This window comes from Rhamphochromis longiceps, linkage group LG10, assembly GCF_057381845.1.
Source record: "Rhamphochromis longiceps isolate RC_006_pf linkage group LG10, R_longiceps_female_GT1.1, whole genome shotgun sequence".
NCBI lineage: Eukaryota > Metazoa > Chordata > Actinopteri > Cichliformes > Cichlidae > Rhamphochromis > Rhamphochromis longiceps.
Genome location: NC_140566.1, coordinates 26,975,390 through 26,986,490, shown reverse-complemented (window position 1 = coordinate 26,986,490; position 11,101 = coordinate 26,975,390). Strand labels below are relative to the sequence as shown.

The following is an 11,101-nucleotide window of genomic DNA, read 5'->3' as shown; positions in this document are numbered from 1 at the left end:
GGGTTGGTACAGTGGTACTGGTACATTGAACACAAATGGATGGAATAATGAAGGATGACCTCCAAATTCTTCAACTTCATCTCAAGTCAACTACATGGGTTGGTACCAGTGAGTGTACTAAAAATCTGACTACATTGGTATTCAAAGCTTTCCAGGTTATTTTTGTTTTTCAGGCCTGTATTTCTCATGTAACAGTATTTCTCATGATCACACAAACCTTGTAATTTTAGATTACCATATTGCTCCCTTCAAATGTCTTAAGCCTCTGTTAAAAAGCCTAATAAAAACACACGGCAGGTAGTAAAATCTGTATTATTTAAATGTTTTAATGCCCTTCAGCAACTCACTTTTCCTCAGTTCAAAACAGTTCTGTCTGATATCAAGCCAACTAATAACTTTATTCAAACAGATGGAGTCAGTAGAATCACACTTAATTTATTTGGACAAAGAAACATGTTGGAATAAACAAGAGCATTTGCTGTCTGAACACGCAGATATTTTATTCATCTGTACAAACAGAAGGGTTGGATGGAAGGTAGCTCTGTCATGGCACCTCTTCACTCCTCTCTCCACGGTTTGGGCTGGATCTTCCCGACAGGTGACAGATTCCAGGTGATGCCAGTCGAAGTTAGCACCTGAAGCAAGAGAAGTCAAATTTATTTTTTCAGTATTGCCTGGTGAAAATGAGAAAACAGACAAGTTTGGAAATATGAAACCAATTTTTAAAAAAACTGAAAAATTTGCATATCAGTGGAAAATGCGAGTGTGAAGTATCAAACTTTGTTTTTAATTACTTTTTACTTTTGCCATTTAATAAAAACACCAATACAGAAAACATGGTTATTCTGTAGAATTTCATTTTGAAACAAACGTCTCAATACAGTAGGGAGTCTATATTCAGTCCCCAAAACCTTGGCAATTGCTTTATTTAAATCATTTATTCTGTTTTAAACTGAATTAAACCAAAGTATAGTTTTAACAAATGTGATCTCAGTATTGACCAAACTAACCGCAATGTTTTTTGTTATCTTTAAAAATAGATTATTCCTCCTCCCCCCACACCAAACATCCAACCACACTGACTATATTATCAATGTTAAGGTCTGTTCAGGTCATGCTCATAACTGAATGTGATGCGATCAAACTTACGTATCCCCACACGGCTGTGCAGAAGATGGCTCCACTGACCAACACACCGGCACCGTACTTTGAGTGGAAATTCTGGGGGAGGTTGGATCCATGCCTCACCTGCCGCATGGCCTGGCCTACATGACAAGAAGAAACAGTCCTCATGTTAATGACTGAGCTGTCAGAATGAAAAGAGATGATATACAGAAACTACTGAAAACAATCAATTAAAAAAAAAAAAAAAAAGGGAACAAAATCAATCAGTAACAGAAACTAATGATAAAAACAAAACAAATCTAAACAAACATCTTTTTGTTTAATTTTTTTTACTTCATCTTATTATTGATGTATATGTAGAGGTATTCATGGAGCGCTTCTATTTTCTATCTAAACTATGTGTTTTTGTGTATTTTTACAGTTGTCCCCTTTCATAACATACACAGTAACTCATTTTTAAAGTGGGGTTTAAAGAAACCAATACATGCTTAAAATAAGCACGTACATTCTGCTCTCCTGTAATAAATAGTATTTGTGAGTACAATTCGCTGTATTAAATGTTAAGCTCAATACTTCCACAATCAATTTCGCTTTCTGCTAGCCTCTTTTAGAAGGGCAAGTCAAGAGATTTACTAATCTTATTTGCCCTTGCAGTATCGCACTCTCACATCAGACGGGTACATTCGCGTACTTTCAAAAATGAATGCATACTAGGATAAATACTCGATAAAGAAATGAGCATTGCAAGTGTGTTAGCCTGTCACGTCTTCGAGTTACGCAGGTCAGAGGGTCGGACAACGACATGTTTATTGAATAAGGAGCACTTTAAAACGACTACCTAATAATGACTCTCACTTACGGGATATAACTCTGGTTATTAAATTAATCGGGAAAACAGCTTTTTAAGATTTCCTCCTTCAGTGGTGCTAAGGTTAGCCTGTCTGCATGCTGACTGCGGTCACCGGCCCATCAAACTGTCATTCTCCAGGTCAACTAGTATTAAACAGCACACCGATCTAAAAACGCAACCATTTAGGGCGAATTTATATGAAAATAACTGCTTTCTTACCGCTAATGTTCACTGCAGCTTTACCAAACCGGTACATGTTGCCTAGCCTGATGTCTTCAGATACCCTTGAAGCACGGAAGTGTAATATGGCCGCCGCACGTAGACAAAGCGGAAGTTATGCTGCGTTCATGTTCAATAGTAAAATAGTCCCCGCCAATGTACTTGAGTAAGTCATTCAACCTTCCATAAAAAGGCTCTGGTCTCCGCTAGCAAACGAGCTGTTCTCGTGACGATGTTTTTCAATTTTCACATCAACCTACTATATTAAAACCTGTGGAATTAATGCTGATGCTTAGTTATGTCAAATTAAACGGATATCCGCTAAAGATAATATAAATGACTTCATATTTATCCCACTCTTCTCTATTCCCTGAACGCAGCATCATCACGAGTCTTAAAACGAGCATGCGCAGATAAAGTCTTAACATTAAAAGTGAATACAGAAGATAAATACGCACTTTAAGCTGAGATAAAGTTGTAAAATACGCTCACATAACTGGCAGTTGCTTTTGTTAAGAAATATAACGACATATATTACAATCGAATCAAATCATAGGCTACACAGTGTTAGGGTTAAGACCCCTACTAACAACATCGTTAAGCACCGTGTCAGGATGGCCGAGTGGTCTAAGGCGCCAGACTCAAGGATAATCTCCTTCCGCAGAGACGGGACTTCTGGTCTCCGAATGGAGGCGTGGGTTCGAATCCCACTTCTGACACATAACTTTTTTGGTTAAAATCGATGATACAAAATGATTAGGGTAGGCTGAGTAGGTTATTAGTTAATTTCTACAAATTAGTTTAGAACTAATTAACAAGTTTACCAGCTCAAACATTTATGCTAATGTTCTGAGCTTTCTGCACAAGTACTCACTCTGCATTTTGTAGGAATCGTGTGTTTGTCAGGCACAATCCAGGACTTTTTAAAATCAGAGTGCTTTTCAGATGTAAATGAAGTGTAGAAAACTGTTGCAGAAAACACTGATCCACGTAGATTTTCCTGTACAACTATTACAGAGAATGGTCCAGAAACAGAGAAACTACCCAGTGAGTTCTCAGGGTGAAAATATCTTGTTGATGTAAGAGGTCAGATGAGAATAGCCAGGCTCCTATGAGCTGATAGGAAGGTAACAGAAACTCAAATTCAAAGTGTTTATTGTCAGTACAGAAGAAATAGCATTCTCTGTGCAATGACACTCTTCCTTTGCTGTCCATTCACAAATGCCAAGTTAGGTAAGGGGTAAAAGAACAAAAATAAAATTAAATAAAATTAAATAAATAAAAAGATAAAATACGGATAAAAAAATAATAAAAAAGATAAATAATTACAAATAAGTAAGCAAAGAGAATTGTGGTATGCAGATGTTGATGTCACTCTGTATATTTTATTTTATTTATTTTATTTATTGTTTACTCTATTTAATTTGTAAAATATGTGTACACACACACACACACACACACACACACACACACACACACACACACATAGAAAAATATTTAGTATACACATCCAGAAATGCATATACTATTATATATTGTACATATATTTATTAGTTTCAGATGTAGCCATTCTTGCATTTTGCTTGTTTACATTATTGTATTTTGCACAACTCTGTTGCTTGTGAAGCTCGCACACAAGAATTTCACTCACATGTGCTGTACCAATGTACCTGCACATGTGATGTGACAATAAAGGTGATTTGATTTGATTTGATTAGATGGATGTACAAAGGAGCTTAATGTGCAAAGCAACCTGATGTGCAAAATTGCAGTTGAGGTAGGTCAGCTGTTCAGGAGTCTGATAGCAGTGGGGAAAAGGGAGTTGTTGAGTCGGGATGTTCTAGATTTCACACTTCTGAACCTTCATCTCGAGGGCAGTCCATAGCAGTAGTGCTGCTGTTCTTCCTCATGTCCACTATTATCTCCTTTGTCTTATCAGTGTTGAAGGCAAGGTTGTTGTCCTCACACCATGACACGACTCGTTATAACCGCGGTATGCAGAAGAGCATCTCTGAGCACACAACACACTGAAACTTAAACCAGATGGGCTACATCAGGAAAAGACCACACTGGGTGCCACTCCTGTCAGAAGAGCTTGCGTGGATTCGGCAAATAGGAGACTGGAAAAACATCACATGGTCTAATGGGTCTTAATTTGTGCTGAGCCATTCAGATGGTAGGGTCGGAATTGGGCATAAACATAAAGGCATGTAAACATGTTCAATAAAAATCTAAATATAGATATAGAAAGACACAAGACAGTCAAGTCTTCATATTGTAGTTTTTTTATTTAAATCAAAACATCATTTCAGGATTATAACAGTATGACTGTATGATGAATAATATATATACGCATACCAGGAATGTCAACATATTGGATGTTTTGTTTGTTTTAAATGGAAGTTACATAGAAGAAAACATTTTTCTACAGTCAGAAACAACTCCTGAGTTACAAATGAACTCACGTCTGAAGGCTTGAAAACGCTTCAAAGTTTAGCTGTTACGTCCATGACAGCTGATCTGAGGGTTGGTTTTGGTCTCTCTGTCATCATGGATTTAGTGTTAAAATCAAGGTAAACAGAATAAATGGGGGGAAATAATTTCCAAATGTTTGTTCGTTTAAAGGAGCACCACGGTGACCGCACTTACCATTACGCATTTTTTCTAATTCATTTACTGACAAGGTTTTTACATGTCTACTGCTTTTACAGGTCAAAAAGCAAATTGAGAATGAAAAGAGCAGCAAATCCTTTGTCTGGGATGTTGAATCCAGATGCTAAAATGCTTAACTGCTGTTCTGTGGTAAGATCGCAGGAGACAGCAGAGGGAGAGAGAAGATGGCCTTTCCATGCAGAGGAAACACATCAACCTGCACTGTCACAGTAGTATTATAAAGCTACTTTCAGCTGTTCCCTCCTGAAAGATACCCTTAAAGAACCCCAAAGGGATCTGTGTCTCTTCCTGGAGTCAAACCAGGGATCTTTCACTTGTTAATAGTGACTATGGAGACATTGATATAAGATCAATCAAATATGTTAAAGGTTCCCACCAAATCCCCTCAAAATCAGCTCATTTTTGGGACAGATTTAGTGTATTTAATTATGCCATGCAAAATTTGACCTTTATACTTGGAATATTTTTTTCCAGCTACAGGAACTGTTAGGAGTAAGCCGAAGGGTAGGGATAACAGACCTATGGTACATCATCATCCTCTTACAGTTTGAACATGCATGCAGGTACAAATCTTCAGAGATCATCAGTACAACAGGCCTGATGTGAAAGTTAGATGTAGTTTGTAAGGAAAATGTACTTACTCTTATAATTAAAGTGACAATGGACGAGTTTTAGATTTAACTTATCATGTTAGGAACTGCACAATGTAGCGGCTACAGAACAATGACACCAGCAGTGTTTAGACTACCTCCTTTAAGGCCTTGATTTAATGACGCAAGTCTGTGTCAAGGGCAGTGTATTATTATTTCCTGTGATTTATGTCATCTTACAGCAATGGATTTTCTTATCACACAGGCCCAAAGACTCAAATGTACAACTAACCCCTATGAGCCAAAGGTTCAGACTTTACACTGCTCAGTTTCAGACAGTTTTTTCTACTTTTGGGTCTCTGTGAGGTCACAGAGAGGGGATGTCAGCAATATGGTTATCTCAGGCACAGAACTCTGCCTGGTGTTTCTGATGGGCAGCCAATCATAACCAAAAATCGCTTCCTGAGACCCTACAGCGAAACCTGGCAACCATCAAGATGAGCTGATCACCTTTTTCAGCACCACATAACTACCAGGAGCTCAACAAAACGCTGGGATTGGTTGGTGGATCAGTGTTTGAGAGATTACAGTAACAGCTCTAAACAATTAAAGAACTCTACATTAGAAAGCTGCATTTCTAACCGTTAATGCCTTCAGACGAGATTAATAAAGATAAACTGAATTCAGTCATTGTATACAAGCCGAGATTGGTCCAAAAGTAGTGGTAGATGGTCAGAAGGTGGAGGAGTTTTCCAGCGACCCTATTAGGGTTATCAAATTACCAATATACATTAAGGCATCTTGTTCCCCCTTGTGGTCACGGTTCATGTTTTAGTTCGCCTTCTTGTTTTTTCCTTCCTCGTCATCGGTGTACTCCGTCGGCTCCTCTCCTGGCTTCAGAAGCTTGCCGATGTAGTCGTACTTCACTGAAACGTAGAACAAAAATCTAATTTAAAAAAAGAAAAAAGACCCGAAGGGAAAACAGCCAAGGTCTGCACGTTGCGATCTGCAGCTGTCTCACTTTATTAATGTGACCTCACACCAAGGCCACCTGCGTGAGGTGGCCATGAAACTCATCCAGAGCCGCCTCAAGTTACTCTTTTTCTCATTTTCTTATGAAAATCAAACATTTTATCACTGCAATTTTGTTTAAGCTCATACAAGCAGTGACATTCTCTGATCGCTCTCTCTCTGTGCTTCTGGGCTGTTTCAGGAAAAAGCCCTGAACACATAAATGGCAGAGATGGCCAAAATCTCTTCCTTTTTCACCTGCATGGTTCCAACAGGTTTTTGCAAATTTGCACTATGAGCATGATGGGAAACAATCTTAAAGCAATCCAGTTGTAATCTGATATCCTTTTAATCTGATAACAGGCTACTGACAGTGAGGAAAATAAATATTTGTGGCTAAAGGGTAAAGGGAGATAATGGATTAAGAGCTGGCAAATCAAACTGCCCGACATACTTGTTGACTGAAACCCTGGTTGATCTAAGTACAGGCTTTATTTTACTATAAATGCTTAGTAAATTATAAAATACACAAGAATTGTAAAACATTTTTAAATTTTTTTCTGTGGCATTTTTGGACCCTAATAACCTGACAGTGTGCTTTATCTTCCACTCACTGGTGAACTGAGACTCCCAATCAGAAAGGCTCTCCTTTTGCATGGAGTTCAGGTCCGACAGGTCATCGTGTTCATCTTTCAGGCCCTCCTTATCCAGGCAGAAGGTTGCCAGACCTCTGGATGCATCTCTGCCTGCAAACACTCCGTACGGTCCATCTGCAAGGTGAGGAAGACATACGATCAGATGATCGTGCATGGGAAAATATCTTGAATATTTGTCTTTAAACCACAGAGCGCGCTGAGGAAAAATCTGACGTTAAAGAAAGGTTATTTCAAATACAGATAATGATACATTTTCCCCAAAACCCCCCCAAAGATGTGGTTCATATCATTGAGGGTGTTTAAAACTCCTAACGAATGCTGTCTTATCCCAGAGTATACTGAACTAGGTGAGTGACCACCTGCCTCAGTTTGGATTTATTTAAAAGATATAACAAAAAGATCAGCATATAGAGTTAATCAGCCTTATTTGCCCCCCCCCCCCCCAACAGCAAACAACAGCCAGTCCTAAGGTTTTCCTCGAGAGCTGCCAAAGCTTTTTCAACTTGAGGGCAAATTTTAATATAAGTGATCCAAACTCCTGAAATGAGACAAACCGTGGAATTTAGGCTACAGGGCAGGGTGTGGAATGCACTAAGAAAATCTGCGTGACAGATGACTATCATGTTGTCCAGAGGTTACACGCAACAGAGGTTACATTCTTAGATAAGACAAAACCCGAGAGTGCTCACTCTGTGCCCGTTTCCACAGAAGTGAAAAGTCACAGAGAAAATTGACTGTGTCCAGGAAATCATATCATCCACATCCAGATACTTCCCTAACTAATTTACTTACCTAATTTTTAAATTTTGTGTTTTCACTGCCTCAGACTTTTCTTTAGATTTTTGGCCATTTGCTAAACATATTTTTGGCTTTTATTAATTAAATGGAACTTAAAAAAAACTTGTTAAAGATGACAGTCCTGGTGGTTTTCACTCTTTCATTTCATCCTCTTAGAAAGTGGTTTTCAGAAATGGGAATGTGCAGCTTAAGTGATTTTGTTTGGTTTAAACGTATTGTTGTCCATTTTCTGTAAAGCTATCATCAGAAACAACTGCTATATCTGTGTCCAAAGCGTTGTGTATTGCATTGATGAGACATCAAGTGAAACTGAACCAGGGCTGGGTTGTACTTTTGTGTAATAACAGTTTGTACCATAAGATGGTGCAGTGAGTTTTAGATCAATTCTGCTTAGTCACTACAAAAAAAACATAGTCAAATTAATTCAAAGTAGTCCAAATGTAAAGCTATAAAAAAGAACAATCTAGATAACAGCTATTAAGACATTAACTACATGTTAACAGCACATTCAGACCAATCAGAGAGTCTATCTACTTTGTGTCAAGCTCTGAAGGCACCAATATTTTGACTCCTATATTATGTCCTCCATCCGCACAGTACATACTGTTGTGCTTTTACTATATTACCTGGATGCCCCGGGGCTCATATAAAACCCTGAATGGTCCCTACTGCAGTTTTAAACCCCTAATAGACTGGACTCTTCTATGGACAGAAGAAGCATCGGGTATGTTTTAAACATTGCAGGGATCAAGCCCTTTTTCTAAGGAGAACTCAACGTCTTCATAGACGATCTCTGGCTCCAAGGCCACCGCAGCCCCTCTGTTATGAAACGGGATCTCAGTTAAAAACCTAAGGGGGTGTGGCGCCAGCTCCAAGACACAGAAGTCAACTAAAAGTTGTGCCAAGCAGCAACAGTTTGGTTTTTTTTTTGCATTTAACTAAACTAAAACCCACGCTAAACTAACTGCCGTTGGTTTTGTTCGTGGCACGAGGACACCACAGTTAGTAACCACTGCACGCGCGAACGTTACCTGGTCCGTAGAACTTCTTCCCTCTGGTCACGTCAAACACTTTTCCGTTGATGGCCATGAGGATCCGCGGGTTCTGCAGCCCATCGTAGGGCTTCAGCTCCGCAAGCGTAAAATCTCTCTTCTTCATTTTGGGCAGTGGTTTGTCCTCCTCGCTGAGCTCCGGTGGTTTGTCCCCGCGGAAGATTTTGTACAAAAGGAAAAAGCAGAGACTGAGCAGGGTCAGATTCAGCGGAGAAGTGAAGATCTCCTGAAAAATTCCACCAGAAGTTAACTCGCTACTCTCTGCTTCGGCCATGTTGTCGTCTCTTTCCCCTGAACAGTGTGTGCTGGGTGGGATTGGTGGAGCCTGACCTCACACTACTCAACGGCTTAGGGCCGAGCCAGCGCTTGTGATCCCTGGACCAATCACAGTTCTCTCTCACCCTTACAGTCCGCTGTTTGGACCAATCAACGTCTTCTAAGTGCCTCCATAGATATCGTACTTTGTCCTAGTGATGGGATTTCCGGCTCTTTTTAGAGATCCGGCTCTTTCGGTTCGGCTCACTAAAAAGAGCCGGCTCTTTCGGCTCCGAACCGGATCTTCAGGTTGTTTTGTTGCTTTAATTAATTTATTATTAACAATAATATAAAATTATGCACAAAAGGAATTACTAACGTAAAAACAAGTGGTTTTATTTATATATGTTTATATATAAATATATGCGGTGGCCCCTAGAGACAAAACACGTACAAACTCCAAAACACATTTCTAGCATGAACTGAACTTCCAAAGCAGAGCTACTAGATCACTTAAATTACACAATTGAAAGCATGTGTGTATTGTTTGTGTATTTATACACAGGCACTCATATATATATTCAAATAATTTAAAAAAAAGTTCATTTACCTGTTATTACCACACACCAAATCCGGTCGTTGGTACTTGCTGGCTTGTGTAGCCACAAGATAACAAAGGCTCAACACTGCGCCCAGCATCCTGGAGCACTTCTGTTGTCTTTTGTACGTGTTTTGAGTTTTTATGTGCTTCTGAGTTTTTATATGCTTCTGAGTTTTTACGTGCTTCGGAGTTTGTACGTGTTTTTACGTGTTTTGGAGTTTTTACGTGTTTTGGAGTTTGTACGTGTTTTTACGTGTTTTGGAGTTTGTACATGCTTCAGAGTTCGTACGTGATTTGAAGTTTGTATGTGCTTTGTCTCTAGGGGCCACCGTAAATATACTTTTATTTATTCACTCCACATAAAATGTAATAAATAAATCATATAATACAAAAATCAACTATTCACATTTCAAGTTTTAACTATTTAAATTTTCAGCTTTTTCCTTTCACAAATTTAAAGTGAAAAGAACACAAAACACTGCAAACCACAACACAATTAAATATAAATTATAATATGAAAACTAAAAGAACATGCATATTCTCTGTCATATGGACCTGCATGAATAAACTTTCTCAATCCTTTATCATCTGCAACCGAAAATAGTTGTGGATGATTACTATACCTTTCTAATGTTGTTGTCCCTGCCTCTCTTTCTCTCTCTCTGGCTCTGTTCCTGTGCTACTGAGTGTAACTACCGCCCCTCCCCCCTCTGCCCAGCGTAAAGCACAAGGCTCGCGTGCAGAGTGAAGCGGAAAAAAAGTGCGAGAGAGAGGCTGAGAGAAAGAAAAAAAAAAAAAACCCACGTGACGGCTCGCGATAAGGAGTCGGCTCGCGTCGTTCACGTCAAAGAGTCGGCTCTAAGAGCCATTTCGTTCGCGAACGACCCATCACTACTTTGTCCATGTAACAATCATCTGTGGAGGCCAAATAAAGTCTAAAAAGCGCCAAAAACAACAAGGAAGTTACGGTGCGACATGAAACCACCACTAAAAGAAGATATAAAAGACTACAAACAGTTATGTAATATAACAAACAAATTAAACAAAACAACACATAAAATAAATACAGAGATGCAAATTTATACAAATGCTTCTTAATTCCTTTGTGTTCATTTTGGATGTTTTTGACTGCATCTTGTCTTTTTTGTGTATGTGGTCTTTGTTTTCTTCATTTGGTCCCCGAATTAAATTAATGTCCTTGGTCCTGTGGTGGATATCGTCAATAATTATATTGATAACTTTACACAAAAAACTAACAATAATTCTGTTTT

General features: G+C 38.8%; 2 protein-coding genes and 1 non-coding gene across 3 annotated transcripts; 1 reads left to right on the top strand and 2 right to left on the bottom strand.

Moving 5' to 3' along the window:
- Positions 1 to 419: 419 nt before the first annotated feature.
- cox7b (cytochrome c oxidase subunit 7B) lies at positions 420 to 2,351 on the bottom strand. The gene is made up of 3 exons (XM_085419681.1): positions 2,195 to 2,351; positions 1,150 to 1,265; positions 420 to 635 (listed from the first exon to the last, which is right to left on the bottom strand). The coding sequence occupies exons 1-3, from the start codon at positions 2,229 to 2,231 to the stop codon at positions 558 to 560; spliced, it is 231 nt and encodes a 76-aa protein (XP_085275807.1). The 5' UTR covers positions 2,232 to 2,351; the 3' UTR covers positions 420 to 557.
- A 451-nt stretch (positions 2,352 to 2,802) lies between these two features.
- trnal-caa (transfer RNA leucine (anticodon CAA)) lies at positions 2,803 to 2,913 on the top strand. Its single transcript has 2 exons — positions 2,803 to 2,840; positions 2,868 to 2,913. It is a non-coding gene; the product is annotated as a tRNA-Leu (tRNA).
- A 1,550-nt stretch (positions 2,914 to 4,463) lies between these two features.
- Positions 4,464 to 9,304, bottom strand: pgrmc1 (progesterone receptor membrane component 1). The gene is made up of 3 exons (XM_085421153.1): positions 8,954 to 9,304; positions 7,083 to 7,238; positions 4,464 to 6,383 (listed from the first exon to the last, which is right to left on the bottom strand). Exons 1-3 carry the CDS (start codon positions 9,246 to 9,248, stop codon positions 6,289 to 6,291), a joined length of 546 nt encoding a protein of 181 aa, XP_085277279.1. The 5' UTR covers positions 9,249 to 9,304; the 3' UTR covers positions 4,464 to 6,288.
- Positions 9,305 to 11,101: the final 1,797 nt, after the last annotated feature.

Coding starts and splice junctions, on each gene's coding strand:
- cox7b (XM_085419681.1), bottom strand. CDS start 2,231: ATGTACCGGTTTGGTAAAGCTGCAGTGAACATTAGCG. Junction 1,266..2,194: donor AGCTGCAGTGAACATTAGCG/GTAAGAAAGCAG, acceptor CTTGTCATGTAG/GCCAGGCCATGCGGCAGGTG. Junction 636..1,149: donor GCACAGCCGTGTGGGGATAC/GTAAGTTTGATC, acceptor CTCTTGCTTCAG/GTGCTAACTTCGACTGGCAT.
- pgrmc1 (XM_085421153.1), bottom strand. CDS start 9,248: ATGGCCGAAGCAGAGAGTAGCGAGTTAACTTCTGGTGGAATTTTTCAG. Junction 7,239..8,953: donor GAAGAAGTTCTACGGACCAG/GTAACGTTCGCG, acceptor CTCACCTTGCAG/ATGGACCGTACGGAGTGTTT. Junction 6,384..7,082: donor TTGGGAGTCTCAGTTCACCA/GTGAGTGGAAGA, acceptor TCTACGTTTCAG/TGAAGTACGACTACATCGGC.